We start from the raw sequence: 21,582 nt of genomic DNA, 5'->3' as shown, positions 1-21,582 counted from the left end.
GAGGGAAGTTCCCTTCACCTGTTTTCCCGAAGGTAACTCTCGGTAGTACTAAATTGTTTCAAGGTCCTTCCTTTTCAAGGAGCCAGAAAAATCCAGATTCTCAGGAAAAGGAGATGCCTTGAATTTTCAAGGCCTCCAGTTCTGGAGACGGAAGGACAGGATGGGCCCCATAAAGCTGAATGGAACGCTGGTGTGATGTGAGAGGGAGAGGATTGACTTCCAGCCCCACCACATGAGAGCGGAGCCTTCTTGGACAAGTTACTTCTATTTACGAGCCTCAGTTTCTCAGCCTGTAAAACGACTCTAAGGAAATTCAGTCATTTATTTATTCAGTGGGTATTTGATATTTGCTGCATACCGCAAAGAGAGGTTTAGGGGAGTTAGATAATAAACTCAAGGGAAACACCAGCGTTGCATTTGGTTCATAATAGGTGCTTAATTTTCCTTCTCCCACGGGAAGATAAAACCCTGGATGACCAGCCACAGTTCTCCCAGATACCAGGGGGACCCCTCGGTTCTAATTTATAATGTATTTACACCACGAACAATCATCTGCGTTTTGATAATCTCCTGTTTCAGCCCAAACAACAGTCTGCAACCACGCTCCTCTGAAATTCAAAGCAAAATGAGAGCCTGACACAAAGGCAAACACTCCTATTAAAAGGTGCAAAAGTTTTAGCCACTTCTGAGGTGTGGCTGGGAGAGGCCAGATGTTCCTTTCCTTAGAGGTGAAAAGAACTGAGCAGTTAAAGGCAACTAAAGGTATTTTGGGAGATAAGAGGATTGAACACCCCAATGATTGATGGGTGGGCACTTCATGTACTCAAAAGCTAGTCCCCTCCACACCTCCACAACCAGGAAATTCTAAGCCTGGGCTTCTGGGGAGGAAGTGGGCTTTGGGAAACTTCAAAATTTCCAGAATGAGAAGAAAGCTACTGCATTAAATTGCCCCTAAGGGTCTTTCTATACTCTGAGACCAGGGAACAGTACTGTAAAGAAATACTTCTACCCAAGAGGGAGGAAAATACCATCTCCTCCTCCAGCCTCACTGCCAACCGCCAGCACCAAAGGCAGGAAGAGGCAGATCCTGCTGAGACAAGCAGCCCAGGAGACTGCCTGTCATTGTGCAAGTAAAGACAGGACCTGGAGCGTGTTTCCCCACTCGCTTCCACCAGCTTCTGCAATAGCCAAGCTTCCCGGAACATCCTATGCTGCCTTATCTGCCTGGCAACAGTTGTGCCAGTAAGCACGTGGGTGCCAGCACTTTGGTGTGCCCTCCCCCCAAATTAAATGAGATCTTATTGGCTAACGTTTTGCCCAGAAATGGAATGAAAATCTTCCAAAGGCAGCTGGAAGCATTTCTCAAGTGCAGCAGGAACAGAGTTTGGGCTGAATGGGGAAGGGAGAGGTCCCAGGTCTAATAATTACAGTGATCTCGATGATTACTGAGGATGCTTGCTCCCTGTCAGTCGTTCCGCACACGATCACAGCTAGTCCTTACACAACCCTGCACGTAGGTATTATTCCTCTATTTTAAAGATGAGGAAATTGAGGCTCAGAGTGTTAAGTCAATTGCTTAAGGCCACATAACTGATGAGGGGCAGGACTCGAACCCAGATTTAACTCCAGGACCCAGCCTGCTTGCTGAGAGCCTGAGACACCAGACTTAGATCCCCCTCATGCATCCCTGACCCCTGTACTTAGCCCAGAGGCTAAACTACGTAGGATGATGAGTAAACACTCTCTAATCTAGCCTTTAGAGGAAGGTAGAAAACCTGACTTTGACAGACACTATTCCCTGGTGGCCTATTTCTGAATGTCTTCCAGGGGGTCTGCGAAGCTCATTGGGAGAAGAAACTGGATGCGTTTTCCAAAGGTTTTAACAGTGCAAACTATGCAGAATACAGAAGTAGCTGCTGACTTTAGCCTTCCAAACAATACAAAGAACAGGAAGCTCAAACAGATAATAGGGTACCTTTCCTCTACCCTGAGAAACAGTCCTTAAGGAAGGCTGGAGGTTATCTGATGATACTTATTTGAAAGGAAAGAGAGCTGCCCCAAACATGTTCCAGAAGCGAGCCACAGGGAGCCCCTCCCTCTGCCCCCAAGAAGAAGAGTCTAGAATATCCAAAGCTTGCCTTCCCAAACCTTGCCCCATCTCTTCTAGCCCTCAGCAGAACATGTTTCCTTCTTGTCTTTCACATTCATGAAATATTGCACATATTCGGCCTCTGTTTGGTACCTTTGCAGGAAACCATAGAAGAGACTGTTTCTTAGGTGATGCCAGCCAAGGAAGAGGAATGGAAATTGGGGTGGTGCATGGCCATAAAGGGAGGAGAAAAGATGTGGTCTGCTTGCTGACCCTCATTTGCTTTTTAAGCACTTGTCTCTTTTTCCAATAGACAGATATAGATAGATAGATAGATAGATGAAAGATACATGGATACATACACATATAAAGTTGTTTTTTTTAATTGAATTTGGACATCACGGCCTGAATCCACCATGGTAAGCCACAATCCCACAAATCCAACCAAACATTAAAGTGGACACAGGCCTTCAGAAAAGAGAAGACCAGTCCCAAGTTTATTCATTCAACAAGGTTTCATTCAGTACCCCCATGGAAACTGTGCTAGGCACTGGGACCAGGGCATTGAAAAAGGTCGGCAAGGTCACTGTCCCAAAGGAGATTATGGTCCAGGGGAGAAGACAGACACTCAACAAGTCAACAACACAGCACAATAAACGTTGTAACAGGAGTGCAAGGTGCTGAGCACTTAGTCTAAAGGGAAGCCTTTCCTCCCCAAGGCCTTTGCTGTCCCCAAGAGATGCCTCCCCAAGGCAATGCCATTTCAGCTGAGAACTGAAGGATGGACCGGGAACTAGCAGACCAGGCTCAGCGGGCCTCACAGTCAGGAAATTCACCCTCAAAATGAAGCATAAATCATTGCAGTTTGATAGAATCCATTTCCTCAAGCTCTTTCATCATTAGATTTTGAGAAGGAGAGGCCCCCTTCCCATGTAAGAAACAATCACATTCTTGAGGTCCACATTAAACATCCCCTGGCTTTCTCTTCCCTGGATTCAGTCATTATAAAGCCTTTAATGATATTTAAGTGATAAAAAGGAATGGAAAAAAAATTTTTTTACTCCTGAGTTTCCCTCCGTGCTGTTAGATTCATGAGCTAACTGCATGGAGGCAGGGGACTGGTCCAGAAAAGCCACCTGTCCACTTTGGGCTTATTAAAATGTTAAGATGTTGGGCCCTTGAACTTTGGACTCAAAGAAACTATTAGGAAGTTTTCCTGCTTATGAAAGAGCAATTATTAATATAAAATTCAATAGTCAATTCTAGACTCCCTGAAGGCAAGTCAGATCCACTGGGAGCCAACACAGTGTGGTGACATGGACGTCAACTCTGTGGGTGGACAACTAGGGTTCAAATCCTGAATCTGTACTAATTAGCTCTATGACCCTGGGAAAATCATTAAACTTCCCTCCTCTACAGGAGTGTAATAATGCTAACCACAAAGTTAATATGAGGGCTGGATTAGATAATGGAGCTGAAAACACTTCACACACATTAAAACAATCCGGGAGTGTAGTTTTTGAAAAGGGAAGCAGGCTCTCTCCCTTGGGGGTCATCATCTCATAATTTACAGGAAGAGATGCTCTTCCAAGGTCACAGTAATTCTTTTTAAATGGATCACTACAGACTAGTGGTCCTCAGGCATAGTGTAGTGTAGCTCCAGCAGTGCTGAGATGGGTTGCAATAATGAGTTCCTAATAATAAAGTGCTCAAGTGTGCAAAGATGGACTGTTTCTTGTAAATTATAACAGATTTAAGGTTATTCCCTGATATGCTTTTCTTGGAGAGAGAAAAGGATAAAGTTATAGCTATTGTGACTGAGTATAAACCCAGATCATCTAAGCCTCAAACTGCAGTGTGTCCCCCATGTGAACTTCGTCTGTGAGGCGTGTCTTCTTAGGATAAGGCTGAGGGTGTGGCTTAGAAACACAAGAACTTAGCTTTGCCTTTTTTCTTCTGCCTACATAGAATCTCAAACCACAACTCTACCAGCTGCATAGACTCCCTTTAGGGCCTTACTCATTATAACAGACATTGTTACCAATGCAATCAAATTCTTCTAATTGCAACCCGATTTTGTTCCAAATCTCAAACTTGTGCTTCAGGGGAGGTGAGGTCCCAACTCCTAGTTCAATTGGGTAGATCATGACTGGTCTAAGTCAAGCACTGTGGTCAGAGTTCTCCTTGCCAGCGACTGGTTCAGTGTGGGCATTCCAGGCAATGGGACCCCATTCTTCCAAAGGGAAGTCAATAAAGAACTTCTAGAAAAGCTATTCCTCCATTTTTCTAGAAGAGATGTTTATGAATAAGCATCCTTCTTCTGGTGCTGGATAATGATTTTGTTTTTCCATTGGATGCCTGGAACTGTAGGAGTCAATTTGGGACCATGAAGGAGGCTAAACTAAAGGAAGACACTGCGAGGGGCAGAGTGGGAAGTTGGAAGAAAACCGGGTCTTTGACAACACCGTTGAGCTTCTGGAATCATCCTACTTCCATACTTCTTGTTATGGGAGATAATGTTTTATGAGGGTTGATTATTCTGTTACGTACAGAGATACCCAGCTGACATGAACCGATGTGGGTATACCAAGAAATATGTGACAGATAACAATTACATGGGGGGGCTACACATCATGGTTTGATGCATAGATGGGTTGTGGCTTATGTTCAATCATGATAGCTATAACTCCACCCTTATCTCTCCAACCCAAGAAAGCACATCTGAATAAAAGGGAAAGGATGTTATCATCATCACTGGTTGGGGTGGGGTGGGGGATAAACTTGAACCTGTTCTTGTTTATAAGACACAGTTGTTTATAACTGACCACTTGGATTGCTGGTGCCTATATTCTACCAATTGATAAATAAGTGATGTTTTGTGTTTTTGTTTTTTTCTCACCACATCTATCTCACTCTCCTGATAAGAGTCCACTCTGGTCATCTCCAAGTAGTTAACCACTAACACTCTGGTCATCTCCAAGTAGATAACCACCAACAAAGGAAATAAAAGAGTGAGGCCCTTGTAGTCAAATGGTTGGACATCTGAATCCCAGGGCTCTTGCCTGATCCTCCTGCCTGGACCCAGGAGATGCACCTGCATGGCTGCTGGAAGTCATCCTATACACCTCCCCCTACCTGCACATCAACAGACCCTGGGCCTGAGCTCCAGCCACCAAAGTGCTTAAAACAAGACCGAGAAACTTCCAGTAAAATGGGCCAATAAATGTGACCCTAAACCGAGGCTTAATGCTCAAGATTCCTAAGTAAATTATGAATTTTTCTCCCATGGAAAAATGACACTTTTTGTTTCCCAGAGTTTGGGTCCCTTTTCTCCCCCAACATGTGCTTCTAAAAGCTTGAGTCAGCTTGGAGGTTCCCATGGTTCTCTTCCCACCACTGTCTTTTGCAGGGCAGGTAGGATAAACTGGCTGCTTTCGGAATCTTGAGGAATAAAACTTTCTTTTCTGGCTCTCTTACTCAGATGACCCACGTGTGAGGCAGCTAGACTAGGAGCTGCCTTGGCTAGAGTTGCTATGAGGAGCTTTGACCCCACCCACCAAACGGTCCCCTGGTCCTGAGAGCTGGTGGGGTTGAGAAGTCCAACAAGTAGGCCTCCCAAGGAACTGTGGGGATCCTGCAAACAGAGTCCCTGCTATTCACTGAGAAGTCTTGAGAAGTCTTCCTTGATGCTCTAGATCAGATGAGGACTCCCTGTTACCAGCTCTCACAAGCTCCTGCTTCTCCTTCCTAGCTCTGATCACAAGTATAATTAAATAAGGGCATAATTAGTTGCTTACTATGTCTTCCCAGATAGTTGGTAAGTTCCATCAGAGCAGAAACTGTGCCTCTCTTGTTTAAAGTTGTATCCCCAACCCCTGGCAGAGTGCCTGGCACATACTGGTATTCAATAAATATGTGTTAAGTGAACACATGGATCATTTCGAAACCACTGATTGCTCAGAGAGGCTGGGCAAGAGCAATGCCAGGTTATGCAGGGCCTTCTGGTTTCCAAAGGCTCATTGAGTCAAAAAGGATCAAAACGGACACCAAATATGGATGTACAAGATACTACACAGGAAACCAGATCCAAGAACAGTGAAGACCCCAGCAGAGTGTAAACACCTACACTGCTTCCCATTGTGCCACACACATAAAACCCCCAAAACCCAGGACCATTTTATCCTCCTCTCTGTCACTCCAAGTCTTCTTGCCCTGGTCAGCCACTGTCCTCCTGTTTAGTGCCCTTTCCTCTATCATCTCAAATTATGAAATGGAAAGAGTACTAGATTGAGGGTCAGAAACCAGAGTTTTGACTCTAACTGGTTGTATGACCTTGGGCAAGTCACGTGCAGTCTTTGAGACATCCTTCCCTTGTTTGTCCAATAAAACTAGCGGGCTATACAATTCCTAGCGCTTTCCCCCATCCTGACATGCCATCATCATTGGCTTTGTGTCACCAGCTCATGTAAACTTCTCACTTAGGGCCTTTTCTCCCTTTCTCCTTTTTTCCTTCTTTGGATCCATACTTCGACCCGGCTCAGTCTTGCACCTTCTAAGCCCTAGCAAATCATCTGAAAACCCTCCTGCCCCTGCCTCCAGCACGCTTATTGAGTTACCCCAGTAAACGGATTGTGACTCAACTTGGCAGGGTACCCCAGTCCCCTGCAGGCCGGCTGCCTCGGCCTGTCTCTGGAAACGGCAGGACCAAGAACCTGAGCACATAGCAGGGCCCCCTAGATAAGCACTTCCCAGGAGGGGATGGCAGCTCGAAGGAGATGGGTGAGCATTCTGAAGAATACAATTTCAATGACTGGGGTCAACCAGCAACAGGAGACAGAGATAAAGGTGAAAGTGACTTCAGGTAATAATAGAACCTTGTAGTTCTACATCACGTGCTTCTGCCTACCAGCACAAACCGCTTTCACACCAGCAGGCAAAGGTGGAGAGGTCTAGGGGAAGCAGACAGATTATTATCCCTGGGTGGGTCACACACTGTACTGAAGCATTAGACAGATAAAGCCAGTAGCCCAAGGTCACACAATTAGGCTTTGACACAGTGGGAATTAGAGCAGAGTGTCCTAATCTCACCCAGCGGCTATTTCTAGTAGACTCTTGATGGAGCCTTTTGTTTATACCTTGGTTCTGTCTTATCTTACCTGCCCAGGTAGTGAGCTTGCTTTTTCCCTTGGGGATGAACAGTGGGAAACTTGAGCAGCCCAGAGTGGGTTGACCAGCCTGAGTTTAGAATCCAGCCTTCTTGACTTGGATTCTACCAGCAGGACCCAGGAAGGCCAGCCTGTGGAATGCTGCTACTGTTTGCATTTGGGAAGCACAGAAGAGCCCCAGTGGCAGCTGAGAATGCAGAGGCTCCAGGGCTGAAAAAAGTTGTAATTAACGTGCGTATATGATCCTTTCATCTTCAAAGGCTTTAACTCACATGAGCTAGTTATGCCTCCTATCACCCCCATGGCTGAGGAATCATTTTTGTCTTCTCAGTTTGCAGATGGAGAAGCTGATGCAAGAAGGAGCCCTTTGCCAGGAAGTCTGGCCCTGATTCAAAGAGAGGAGATTCCTTGCTCCCAGCATCTTACCTCACTTGGGGTAATGGGAAAACAGAGTGTGAATTAATCATAAGAGAAGGTTCAAGGGACCAAACTCCTCTGGGTAAGAGACTGCATTTATACTGTTCTGGAAGGAGGTGGAGTTTATGGTATGGCTAGCTGACTAGATTCAACTCCCAGAGTTACACACAACTATCAGAAATGTAGACTAGAAAAGCCTACTGCTCTACTGTGGGGATGTCCATGTGATACAGGGGGGTCAAATCCTCCATATTGTGCCCATGGCAGACATCACTAATGGATCACAGCACTCTCCGTGGCTGAGCCAAGGTTTGGCTTCTTAGCACAGCCCCCCAGGCAGCCTCTAGCAATCAATGGGAAATGGTACAGGAGCTGAAATCTGTTTGCTATTGCTGCCCTGCCATACAGTCTGTTTGGGATTCTCTTAAATTGCCAAAAGTTGCCAAAGTTTCATCTCAACCAATGTTGGAGCTGGCCTTTTTCTGAACTCTGTCTAGCACAGTCTAAAGAGGGTGTCATGAGAACTTCTAAGTCTCTGGGGCAGCATAACTGGATCTCATAGGTGTTGCCACTGTTACATGATCACCTGGAATCTGCCCAACCTCATCCCTCACTGTCCTTCAACATGGCCTCTCTTATTCAGGTAGATGGAGCCCCCTCCTGACCCCAGTCAAGCCGTACTTATTTCTCCGACTTTAAACTTTCAGCTGATCCTTTACACTTCCCTGGGTTGCTCTCCTCTCTCTGTCCATCTTCTTTCCCACGCTCAGTTCATCCTCAAACTTTACTCCTTCCATGAAGCCATCCTATACAATTGCCGCTCACAGAGAGGTCTGCTTTCTTGTATAATTAATTACTTCACTCGTTTAATTTTTCTTTCACCAAACTGCAAATTCTGAGGACAGAAACTAGATCTTCTACATCCCTCACTTCTTTCCACAAATGATTCTTTCCAATCACATGATAGTTTTTAGTGCATTGATTGGTGAGTGTATCCCCATTTTACAACTGGGGAAACAGAGGCAACCAATAAAGGAAGAACCTTGCCCACAGTCATCCTGTGACTAAGACAGAGAAATGTTGAGCCTCTGTTGGCCACATGTGGTTCTCACTTCTCCTAGAATGCACTGGCTGGAGATACAGATGACTGAATGGTACCCAGCAATCACCGAGGGCACTGCCTACGACAGGAGAACTAAACCCAGCCTGGTGTTGTATTCCAACTTCTGGTTCGTGGATTCCAGATGGATATGGGCATACCCAGGATGGGCTGTGATCTGACAAGGATTTTCAGTGACTGATAGAAGGTCAGACCCCAACAGGGCATTTAGTCTCAGACCCACCACTCTGACAAACTCCTAAGTAACGCAGTCTTTATAACTTCCTTTTTCTTTTCTTTCTTTTCTTTTTTTTCCCCACTGAGCAGGAAGAGTTTCTCTGGTCTCATGAAAAAGAAAGAAATATCTTAGTAGGAGTCTGGAAGTTTCTCTGTAGAAGAAGCAACTCACCATCTCAAAGGTCTGCCTTGCCCTGTGCCTTGATATCTAGATGTTTGTTTGTTTTTGTTTGCCTTTTTTTTTTTTTTCAGATTCCCATGGCTGTCCTAGTTACTTTCCCTAGGATACTAGAGCTTGCCCTCTAAGCACTGCTTTGGCTGAATATTAGGGCTCATTTTGCACCAACATGTTGCAGGGTTCCCTTGAGGGAAGCTGAGAAATCCAATGTGTTCATGGAGTTTTGAGAGTGAAGGACACAGTCTTTTCTCTTCTTCAGGGGTTTACTGCTCTGGCCTCTTGAAGCAATGTTTATTCAAAGAATATTGCATCCAGATCCTGTGGCTAATCCCAGGGCTAACTTCCTGCAGTTTTAGCTGTGTGACTGACACCTGTTGCTAACTTCTCTGGCTTAAATTTCATCTGCTCACCCGGAGGTGGTCGGGAGGATACGGGGGAGCAAAGCACCTTGGCCTAGGAGTCCTTCTTGCCCATTGGAGTTTAGAGTGTAACTGGGTCCATACGCTTGTTGTTTCTGGTGCGGATTAATAATTCACTTCTGACATTTAATACAAACCAGGCATCGCTTTTGTGTGCTGGGGGTGCTGAGGGGGACTGCATTATAGTGTTATTCTTTCCATTAAGTTTTATGAGGCTTAGGTGTTTGTGGGCCCACAGAATGGTGGGTTTATAGGACACGAGGCCTGGAAAGGACTGCACAGATCAACTAGAATCCTGCTGTCTCATCTCACACATGGAAAATTGGAGGCAAATAGGAAGCAAAATGATTGGTTTGGCATCACATAGTGAATCAGTAACAGAGAGGAACTAAAATATCATAGGCATTTCTATTCTTGAGGCGCCTTCGGTGTACTAGACACTTAGCTCTAAACACTATGCGCTAAACATTGTTATAGACACTTAATGTGTGCAGTGCTGGAGCTCACGCTGCTCTTAAGGGGCGGGGAGGAGAATCAACCTGTTTCACAGCCCTTCTTCCTTCCACACGGCCCTCCTCCAAAGCCAACCTCCCCACTCCCATCCCACCATACGAAATAGCTTACGAAATAGGTTTGGTATGGAAGGTCTTTAAACCATTGAAAGAAAGAACTCCTCCCGTTTTTCCCTTTTAACTTAGTGACCGAAAAGCCAAATGCTTTTCTCTGAGTGTTCTTGAGAACATGATTTTGAGGCTTGGGGTCCTTTCTACATGAGGCTGGATTTGGAGGGCAGTGCTGGGGCCGAGAGGCAGACAGACTTCTAAGAAATCAAGATCCCTGGTTTACTGGACAAAACCCAGTGAGCTCTAAACTTCCTCCGCCTTGCCTGACATGTCAAACTCGAAGAAGGATACACTCAAACTAGAGAGCATGCAGAGAAAAGTGATTTCAAGGAGATGTGAGGATTAGTACATGAGCCACTAGGAAAAAAATAATTAAAAAGGTTTCTATAGATCAGAAAGATAAAAAAGGATGAAAAAAAATTATCCAGAACCAATTAAAAAAATCACAGAGGGTAAATGATAAAGATGGCTTTGCTAGCCAAATCTAGAAATTTCATTCATTCAGTCAGCTATCCAATATTTATTGAACATCTACTGTAATTGAGGAACTGAGAGCTGGGGACTACAGCAATACAAAACTGTACATAATGTACATAAATGTACATAAAGCATAAGCTTTCCCCTAAGAAGCTTATAGGATCACCTGTGAAGAGAACAGAGCATCATAATACAGCTCAGAGGCATTCCTTGAACTTCTTTTTAGATGGAAATATGCTTGTGGGGTTTTTATGAATTATCAGGGAGAAACAGCTAGTAGACAACAGGAGAAGGTAAAAGTCACTTTGGGAAGTCTAGAGGGACGTACCTGACCTCTAAGGTTGACCTTGGGAAGATAACTAGCTCCATCACAGAGGATCCACCGCAAAGACGAACTTCTGGGCAGGAGATTTCTACAGCAGTATTACTTCTCTCTCCAAACTCTGATTTGCATCTATGTGACCAACACGCTGGTGGGTACCTGAACCCTTGTCCACCCCTTGCAGGGAAGTGTGGCCCTGAAACTCACTGGTGGCTGCGGGGCTGACTCAGTGACGTCAACTGGTCTCCTGCAGACTGTAAGACGGTGCTCGGCTCCGCTGGAATCTGCTTCGTGGACTGGACACATTCAACAATGGCAACATTTGTGACTGGTGTATAGTATTTACGCCATTTAATTTAATACTTCTGGAGCCAGGGGCCTGGGCAGAAATGACCTTCTAGGTCAGAGGCAGGAGACCAGGTCTGAGCTGCATGGAACTGTTAATTTCTCCCTAGCGTCTCAATTTCCATAATGGTGAACACTTGTGAAGAGGTCTTACCATCCTCACTCTAATATCTTGGTGGGTTCTCTTTGAGAGAGGATGTAGAAAAAGACGCTGCCTAGATCCACTACTGGTATGTGGTTTCTTCTGGAAGGCACTACAGACCCGCTCAAGTGCAAAAAGATGTACTGAAATTGAAACAGATGGGGATCTGTGATGAGTTTCTGCCCCCAGGCCAAAGGCGCAGGTCCCTTCCTGCAGACTGAGTCAGACATTTCCAGGGGGCTTTGCCTCCTTCCTTCCGGGGTGGCTTGTTTCTCAGACAGGGCACCCAGAGGCGATGCTACCCACCCCGCCCCCCCTGCAAAGGTCACCTGCTGGGCCAAACAGAAGCCAGACCACTGGTTTGCACTGGAGCTGGGAAGAAGGGTGGCAGCACACTTCTAGCTTTTGCTCGATTCCTGGTGTCCACGGTGAGCAGAGCCTGATTCCTGACAGCCTTCGCTCTCAGAGGACCCCTTTCTGTCACCAGTCCTAGCTGGTAGACAGAAGGTCCTGGCATCACGGACCCGTAAGCTAAGGGCAAACATTTTTGCTGCTGTTTGATTGGCTCCTTTCCCAACTTCATCCTGTCATGAGCCGAAGTCTTAGATGATGGAGCAATCCATCAGCAACCTCATCGTCCATCAGGTGACAAGTACGGAAGTGATCATGAACAAACAACTCAATTCACCATTCCTTTGAATCCGAGCCTCTCCCCAACTCCCCCCGCCTCCACCCCGTATAGAAGAAAACAGAACTTGTATCCAGGAATTGGAATGAATGAGCTGCTCAGAGTATGAATGCAAAGACATTTCCATTACTTCTTTCTTCATATTTGCAATTCCAGCCTCCTCCTCTGACATCACATGTATAAAGGGAGAGCAAAACCACCTCTGTGGACGTTATGATCCTGCCCACCTCGGATTCCTAAACGGGATTTATGAAGACAACCAGCGTAGTAGCAGGTATCATCGTTCGGGTTTCTGGGGCACCCTGACATCTTGATACACGAAGGGAGACACAGCAATGCAGTGACCAAGAACATGAACCCAGCAGCTAGACAACCTGGGTTTGAATCCTAGCTCCATCACTTACCAGCTCTGTGGCCTTGAGCAAGTTACTTAAATTCTCTATGCCTCAGTTTTCTCATTTGTAAAAGAAGGATAATAATAACACTTCTTCCTAAGGTTAGTGCATGGATCAAACAAGTTAGTACAGAGGAAAAATTAGGATGGTGCCGGCATGTGGTCAGCACTCTGTGTTTGCTATTATTAATAGTAGCGGTGACGGTATCTCAAATACATACAACTAGCTGCAAAGAAACAACCACAAAAGGCACAAGAGCTCTAACTCTCCAGAAAGGTTGAGGGTTAGAAAGATGAACTTTCAGGCACAGCTCAAGGAGACTCGCCATGACACCAGAGCAAAGGCTCAAAATTACTGGTCTGCGTGAATTCTCTCTTTCCCTGGAGTTTTGCAATTAATGTTTACTCTCGAAAGCTGAAGACTCGAGAAAGATGTTTGGGGCCTGAGTTTTGCAAATCACCTCCTTGGTGACTCAGCCCTTCCCCACCCACCTGGGGCCTGTCTGTGTACACTTGTTCTTAGGAGGGACACTGGCCTCAGGAGGACACACCCAGGCAGCTGGGGCGCCCCAAACTCAGGGAGATCTGGCTTCGTGAGGTTCTGTGTTCCCATAACACCCACCCCTTCATCCTGTCTTTGACTCCCTGCCCCTACGTTTCACAGGGTGGATGATCCATGGGAAGGCAGGACCTGCCCTGGTTGTGGGCGACCTCACACGTGTCAAGCTCCGTGGAAAGGAGGCACGGTTTGCCTCCGCAGCAGATGTCAGGCTTCCCGGGAGACCTGTAGCTGCTGCAGGAGACCCACACAGAAGGCAAGGACTTCTGGGAAGTACTTCTGCTTCTCTCCCAGCTGCCACCACCTTCCAGAAGCAGGTGTGGGGTTGGACGGGAGGGTGTGGGCCTCTCACCCAAAGAGTCCAACCTCAGATCAGCATCTCCAAAATAGCCAGAGCTCCAAGTGGGCCATTGCACGGGAGTGTTTTATTTTGAGGCTTCAATTTGGGGATTGGTGTCATCAGCCTGCCTGGCTCTCACTCTCTTCTTGGCCCAAGAAGTGAGTCACCCTGTCCTTAGATGGACGTCCCCAGACACAGCAAGCAGCCACCAAAGCCACAAACAGACGGGCGATCTCCCTCCTTGGGCAGACCAAACATGAGCCCTGTGGTGGGCAGCTGGCCGGCCAAACGCCCGTCTCAGCCCTGTCCTGAATGAGGCAGCCGTCACCACTGCTGTCATATACAGATAAATGCGTCTGTATCTTAGGTAGACGGCCAGGCATGCTTTCATATATAGCGTGGATGTAGTAATTCCTATATTCTAGACATTCATTTCAGTTCAACAGTTACTGGTAACAATTATGGGCCAGGACTGGGATCTGGGACCACAGAAATGAATGTGGTTCGATCCCTGATGTCAGGGGGCCCGCACAGCACTGCAGAAGAGATATAAGAGAAGATCTGTCTGGTTTGGGGTTTTCCTCCAATGAGAAGCATGAAAGTCATTAGCACCCCTTGGCCCCAAACACGCTTATTTATCTTGCTTTTCCTGTGCAGCTTTTAGGCTAATTAACTGGGCACCTATGGGAACCAGATATTTCCTTGTCAGACATGAAGTTGGCCACCATCCAGTGACACCAGGGATTCTCAGCCGGGGGTGACTTTAACCAACCCCCCCATTTGGCCATGTCTGGAGGCAATATTGATTGTCACACGGGGCGGGGGGATGTTTGCACTACCAGAATCTAGTGTGTGGAAGCCAGAGATGCAGTCAGCCGTTCTCCAGGAAACCCTACACTAGACCATGAACTACTCAAGAGTGAGGACTGCGTCCTTCTGACCATGAGCTCTCAGGATCTATCCGCTGGGTGCACCAAGTAGGCAGTGAGGGCCTGAACGTTTGTTGGATATATTGTCCAGTTAATGAACTTACTCGAGAGGAGGTAAATTAATAGCAGGGTAACAGAAATATACACGCCCCTATCTCACTCCCTCTTCTTCAGATACTCAAATCCTCTCTTGTCCACATTGCCCCCTCCTCCTCCCCATCACTGATTCCCCAGCCCTCCTAGCTGTGCTTCAGCTTGGCAAGGCTGTTAGCTTTATGATCTCAAATGGCCAGGCTGTCACTTGATGGCACTGGCTTACATGTGTAGAACCATAAGGTTCTTGGATAGAAGTCCCACATCTCACACGCTTAATCCCCCTGTAGTACCCAACACAGCATGGGACCCACAGAAGACACATGACAAATGCTTAAGAATTGACCAGCCATACCCACATTATGTGTAGACACACGTGTTCAGATGCATATATACCTACGGGCACACCCACACCTTGTGTATGTCCACACCTAGCAAGCAAAAACCCTCTATGTAGCTTCTCTTGGTACTTCACATATTGGGGTGATCAAAAAATGGAGAGCAGAGGAATACAAATGTTCCTCTCCAAAAGTACACATTTTCTGAACCAAATATCAATTTAATCGGACACTAGACTGATTCACGAGTTGTATAAATGTGATTTTCATTTATGCAAAAATCCATGCAAGTTTCTGACTTCTTAACACACAAAGCCATGTACTTATTTGTAGAAAAATATATAAATATTCAGTGAAAATATACACTAGGCTTCAATTGGTAGAGTATTTGCATATTTGAAATCCTGACACTCCTGGAAAATCTGGAGCGCCCAACCACTGCGTCCATGCCAAGCCAGACTCCAAAGCCACAAACTTCCCAAACCCTCGCTGGCCAGCTTTGGGGGAGGGCCCTTTTTAAGAAAAATATCAACTTGCTAAGGGAGTGAAAAGTGGGGTTCCAATTTAAGGTTGGAGGCACCAGCCTCCCCTGGTGATTCTAAAGAACACTTGTGTGCTTCCCATTCAAGAGGGGACACAAAGGAACTTGAGTCATCAGCTTCTGGCTGTGCAAACCCCCAGAATTTCTCTCTGAGGCAGAAAAGATCCCCTTTGAGAACTGCACTTTGTATGGTGGCATCTGCCACCTGCTTCAGTTCATTCTTTCACAAGACCCACTTCCCTTTCAGGCTCTGGGTAGAGTCAGCTAAAAAGGAGGTGCAGGGGAAACACAATGGCAGCCTGTATCTCAGCCCCCATCCCAGCCAGGATGGATGGCTGGGGAGGCCGGCTTTGCTCCCACCACCTCCTCTCCATCAGGGACCCCCGCCTGGAACCGTCTGACACCCAAGGCCAAACTGAAATCTCACTTGAGTGACCACGTTTCACCTAGAGCCCCACAATGACTTTGCATTCAAGACCCCTGACTTTTCTAGAGAACTGTGTCAGCCCGGGGTCCTCAAGACTCTCCCTCACTGGGCACATATGACCTGCTAAATGCTGAGGGTTTCCATTGAGCATGGGATGAGGGGGCTTCCTGGGTCATTGTACCCAGAATGCTTGCAGGGTCAGGGCCTCTGCAGGGCCCCTGTCTTAATTTCCAGGCAAAAGGCCTTGCCCTGACTTGTCTCTTAGACAAGGAACAGCCTCTCCCTTTTTTCCAAGCCTGCAAATGAGAGCATGTCTAGAAGGGCAGCTGGACTCTGATAAGGGAATTGACTTATTTTAGTAACAAATAACTAGGTTGGCATCTCTGGACAGCTGTGGCCAGGCCTGGGGAGAGACAGGCCAGGGCAGAGCAGGGCAGCCAAGAGTCCTCAGCCTGCCAGGGGGAGAGGAAAGCCACTCATACCAGGTTTCATGTTCACTGGCCTCACACGATTTCCAAAGTCCTCCAGAGGCAAAGTAATGAGTCAAAGGAACACAGGCATGGGAGTCTACCATGGGGGATGTTAGGAAACTCCATCACTCACTAGCTGTGTGTCCTTGGGCAAGTCATGTCAACTCCTTGAGCCTCAATTTCTTTATCTAGAAAATGGAATGAAGAGAGTGCTAAATGTACATAGAGCTGCCATGAGGCTTATATAGGATAACCTATTCAAAGCCCCTGGCTGAATACCTAGCACGGAGTCAGTGCTCAGTAAATGGTATTTCCTGGGGACTTAGGACCCTACTTTGCAGAGGAGCAGAGCGTCAGGCTTTTAAAGCTGGGGCGCTCCTAACTGGGAGGGATCCAGCAACACTCCAGGAGACCCCAGACAGTATAGAGACTCTTCCCCAAGCAGCAACTTTGCTTGATCATAAGAAATATATCATTATTCTTATATTAAACTGGGTATATCGTGGAGGAAAAGGCAAAATTGTAATGAGTATTTAAGACAGTATTTCAGGCATGAAACAAATGTTGCTACGTCAGTAGACCACACTCTCCCCACCCCCTGCAGGGAGTAGAGGTGGGGTTCTTACAGTCCTTGAGGATCCAGGTATTTCAGAGACCTGAGGTTTGGAAAGCGTCCTGCACTAACACTCTGCCTGAGAGAGGGGAAATCACCTTCCTCTCCCTTTTGGGATCTGTTTCCTCCTTGGGAAAAAGAAAGGGTTTTTCTAAGTGATCCTTGGAGTCACCATCTCTGAGTCTATGACAGTGAGTCAGGAAATATTTCTTGAATGAATGGAAGGGGATCTGTCATAAACTAAGAATTTCACGCTGCCCAGCAACCTTTCCTGCGTGGGGCAATTTGGAAAAAGAATGGAAACTTTTCCTACTGGCTGCTAGCCTCAAACACACCTACTTAGCACTGTGCCTTTGCAGGAAGTAAGACGTCCATTGTGTTTTTGGGGGACAACTGAATTAATTGATGTTCACTAACCTCAGCAGCGGTGGAGGTTTGCTTCCTTTCTTCTTCACCTGGGAAAACACAGCCAAAGCTCTAACTCCCAGAAAGAGGGGTCTTTAATGCTCAGAGGGATCAGAAGGGTGCCGGCCACCCACAAGCCCCAGAGGTCTCAGATGCACCCCTCTTTCTAAACACCAGGGGCACAATTCCCTAGCAGCGATCTCTCACCCACAGAGAGAAGGAGGCGGAGAGGTATGGAGGGCTCATCCCACTGCCCTCTACCCAGGGCCATTTTCTTCCTTCCACGTGTGACACCTAGTTCAAGATATCTGTTCTCCAACTTAGAGAGTCTGGGTCCAATGCTGCTTAACTGCATTGGGCCATGTCTCCACTTCTTGCTTTCCAATATGAAGACTGGACACTTTCTTCCTCCCCCAAAACTTGCCCCTTTCCAGAGTTTCCTCACTGTCTTCCACAGCCCACTGCCTCTGCTGCTGGGGCAACAGCAGAGCCTCCCCGCCTCCCCTTTCTCCTTCCTCTCTCTGCCTGCCCAGCCCGAGCCCGCTGTTAGGTCACATCTCCTTTCCGAGTCTCAGTTCCTTCCAAACAGCTTTACAAGCACACGAAAGCCCGGGTCCAGGCAGTTATTGCTACTGGCACTTTTCTGTGCTTCCTCCAAGTGACGCTGCCCAAAGGGACCACGGAAACGCAGGGCGGGAATGAGCCCGCTGGTCTTGGGGAGAACATCAAGGGTCAGGACAGTGCCAAATATTGGAGGATGGGGCCCTTTAGAAGAATCAGGGCTAAGGATGGAAGGAGTCGGGAGTCAGAATCCTCAGAATCAAAGCAGAAGATGTCACGGGAAGGTAACATACAAATAAACTTCCCTAGAGGCCATGGAGACACCAGCATGGGCCCTCTTCCCTGAGGCCAAGCTCACGGCTCTCCCTGAACTCTTTCTCTCTTCTCTGCCTTTCAAGGACTCCTTGGAGCTCCAGTTCCCTTTGGAAGCCTCCTCTAAGGCCTCTGGTCCACCACGACCCGACCTTTCCTTCCATAAAATCCTTTCCGAGTTTGTCCATGCCATACATACAGCCTGATGTATTCTGACTAAGCAACAGGCTAAGGGGCCTGGTTCACACGAGCACCAATCCTCCTGGCTGTGTGAACACCAGCAAGTCACTTAACCTCTCTGAGCTTCAGTTTGTTTCCCTCCTATAAAACAGGACTAACAACACGTCTCACTTGGCCATTGTGAGGGTAAAATGAGAGAACTCATGTAAAGAATTTAGCACGGTGCCTGGCATAGCCAAAGTGTATAAGAAATGGTGGCTACTGCTGTCATTCCTATTACTACTAATTATTATTATTAATTATTACTCTTTCTGTTTCAGGAATCTAAATCCTAGATCCCCACTTATCTTCAGTCTAAAGTACCCAGGTAGGACTGTGTCTTTTACTTTCTTGGTACCCCCCAGAGCTGGGTTTAATAAATACTTGCTGAGTGGAATTACCCATAGGTTGAGCTGTCTTAATGACCCAGCTGGCACTTCTTAAAAGAAAAATTAATTTTGCCGGTGATAAGCAAATCAGCCATGTAATTAATTATCTGTAGATATATAGACAAAGGAATGCTTGGAGTTCAGCCTCACCAGAATACCTCACACACAGCCACTCCATCCACAGCCACCGAAAGGCACAGACCCTGCTGGGATGGGATATTGGCAGCCCGGCTCCAGGATCCCTGATGCCCCCCCTGGAGCCCAGGTGGCCCCTCCTGGTCTGAGGCTGACAGGCGGAATATAGGAGCCACATTACTGTCTGGATTTCCCCTAACTGACCGGCAGAAGCAGGAGGTTGCAAGGATGGAGCAACTGGCCCAGTCACTGCCTCTCCTACTCACACTCCTTGCCGCAGGCTGGCACCTCGTGGCGACCCAGAACCTCGCCACAGAGCTAGTTCAAGTTCCCACAGGCATTAAGATTGTTAGTGACCGGAGCCAAATGTAAGAGCTTTGGAACCCAGGCGCAGTGGGGAGCCGCAGGAACCCAGGACCCCTTTCTGGAAAGCTCACTGCCACCAGCTCTCACGCATGGCAACTGTGCCCACCTCTACGGTCACCTCGCTAACAGCCCTGTCCCTGCCCCAGCCCCCGCCTCTGCCCCAGTCCCTGTCCCTGCCCTGCCCAGTTCTTCGCTGCCCGGCCACTGCCCAGCCAGGCTTCAAGCGCCCTTGGGCTCAGGAGCCTGTTAGTCCAGACACGGGCTGCGCGCACCCAGGAATACAGTTACTTTCTGCCCCGTGCTCCTCCGGCTGCAGAGACCTCACCCACGACTGCGCGCCGGCAGCCTGCCCAGCAAACTTTTCTTGGCTCTTTCTCTTTTCCTTTCAACAAAACGGTGCTTCCCACCGACAGGCTCTCCAAGAGCTTAGCGCAAATCCTCGCCCCGCTCTCCACCAAATCCCAGCCGCTCGCCGCCCATTTGACTCCGGCCCCCCAGGGTCAACTCAGCCCGCGCGGCTGCCGGCTGGGTCCCGGCCACTCGGGCCACTCCCTCCCGCCGCCCCGGCGGGCACTCACCGATCTGCGCCAGACTCAGCTGCACGAGGCAGAGTCCCCAAGCTGCGCGCCACCAGAACGGGTCCATGGCGTCGGAGCGGCCGAGAAAGCAAGCGAGTGGAGCCGGAGGGGCCGGGCGCTGGGCGGGGGGCAGCGGAGCACGGGGCGAGCAAGGGGCCCGAACCTGTCGGAGGCTGGGGTCCGGCTGGCAATGAGGGCGCCTCGGAAGTTGGGTGCAGTTTTTATTCGAGGGCTGAGAGAGTGACCTAAGAGGGAGGGAGCGAGGGAGGACACACCCAAGCGAGGGGGCTGTGACTAAGCAGCCGGCAGAAGTTTAAAGACGTACCAGCTCTCCTTGGCGCTGGTCCCTCCGCCCCCGCCCCGTTCTCCTCGGAGCTGGTAAAGCGGGGGGTGCCTGGGTGGACGGCCGGAGGGCAGCGGGGTCCCCGTGCACCCGGGGCGCACCGGCTTTCCTCTCCCGGCGTCTGGGAGCGCAGCCTCTGGACGCAGGAGGGAATGACTGAGTCCTAAAACCTCGCGCGCCGTTGGGTTCAGCCTCTGGCCTCTCCTCTCCGCTAGGTTTCTCTCTGACTCTGGCTGGGGAACTCTTCTTTCTGGGTTTCACAGGCAGCTGGATATTCTGGGAGAGGAGCTGGGACAGTGGGAGAGTGATTTTTCCCTGCCCAAGGTGGGGAGCTTGCGATTCTTCCCAGGGGAGAGAGGAAGAGCTCATTCTTCTTCCCTTGAGAGAGAAGGAAGTCCACATACCTCAGGTGAATTTTTGATTCTTATCAGGACTGCTCGGAGAAAGCTGATGATGGTCAGCCATGGGGCTGGTATTTGGCTCCACTGACCTATGTGTCATCTTCCAGTCCCAGGCTGGCATCTGGATCCATCCACCCATTCATCCGTCCGCTCACTGACACCCTCATTCATCCTCCCAAACATCCTTCCATCCACGCATTCGTCTATCTGCCCATCTCACCTTACATCCCTCCAGGGCTCACACATCTATCCATCCTCCTGTCCATCCAGTATGCACTCACATCCATCCGGCCTCTTGCCCATCCATTTATCCAACCACACATCCTCTCATCTGTCCATCCATCCAACCACATATTCTTCCAACCCCCCTCCCATACAACTCCTCGTCCATCTTTCTTAAGCTTTTCACATCTCTTTGTAAATCCACATCCATCTATACACTATTCTCTTCTCCATCCATCCACCTACATATCTGTTCGTACATGTGTTCATCCATCATTCAACCATCCATCATCCACATATCCTTTCATCATTTTATCTGTCCTCTCACCCACCCACACACCTATCCCTTCTTTCTTGCTTCCATGTATACTCCTATCTATGCAAACGTTAATCCACTTTTCCCCCATCTATCCTACTTGGCAAATCTCAGAAAAGGGAGGAGATTGTCATATTCTTCAGCAGAGGCATTTTGAGTTTGAAAAACCATACTTTGCATCATAATTTCATATCTATCCATAACATTGTGGTTTAATATTTGAAAAGCAAAAACAGTATTTATTGTTAATGTGGACGACTGAAAGTAAATCTGAATGGAATTCTTGCCTGGTGAGACACACAGAAAATGATAGCGGTTACCAGTAACTGTGACAAGACCCTGAAGGAGCCTTGCCAGAATTTCCAAGGGAAAGTAATCCCCTTTTGACTTTGGAGAGCAGTTGGAACACTTGATCAGATGAAAAGGTTGA

The 21,582-nt window shown here is 47.9% G+C and overlaps 1 protein-coding gene across 9 annotated transcripts in view; it reads right to left on the bottom strand.

Annotated features, from left to right (window-relative positions):
* The window catches only part of CD44 (CD44 molecule (Indian blood group)), an 86,861-nt gene extending 66,770 nt beyond the window's left edge, over nucleotides 1-20,091 (bottom strand). For all 9 annotated transcript variants that reach the window (XM_059931385.1, XM_059931376.1, XM_059931377.1 and 6 more), the window contains exon 1: nucleotides 19,871-20,091. In XM_059931385.1, the coding sequence (XP_059787368.1) occupies nucleotides 19,871-19,937 (67 nt within the window). In that variant the 5' untranslated portion in view covers nucleotides 19,938-20,091. The remainder of the gene's footprint in view (nucleotides 1-19,870) is intronic.
* Nucleotides 20,092-21,582: the final 1,491 nt, after the last annotated feature.

Source organism: Balaenoptera ricei, chromosome 8 (assembly GCF_028023285.1).
Source record: "Balaenoptera ricei isolate mBalRic1 chromosome 8, mBalRic1.hap2, whole genome shotgun sequence".
NCBI classification, from domain to species: Eukaryota; Metazoa; Chordata; class Mammalia; order Artiodactyla; family Balaenopteridae; genus Balaenoptera; species Balaenoptera ricei.
The sequence above is the reverse complement of the archived record's forward strand: the minus strand, read 5'-3'. Positions and strand labels throughout refer to the sequence as shown.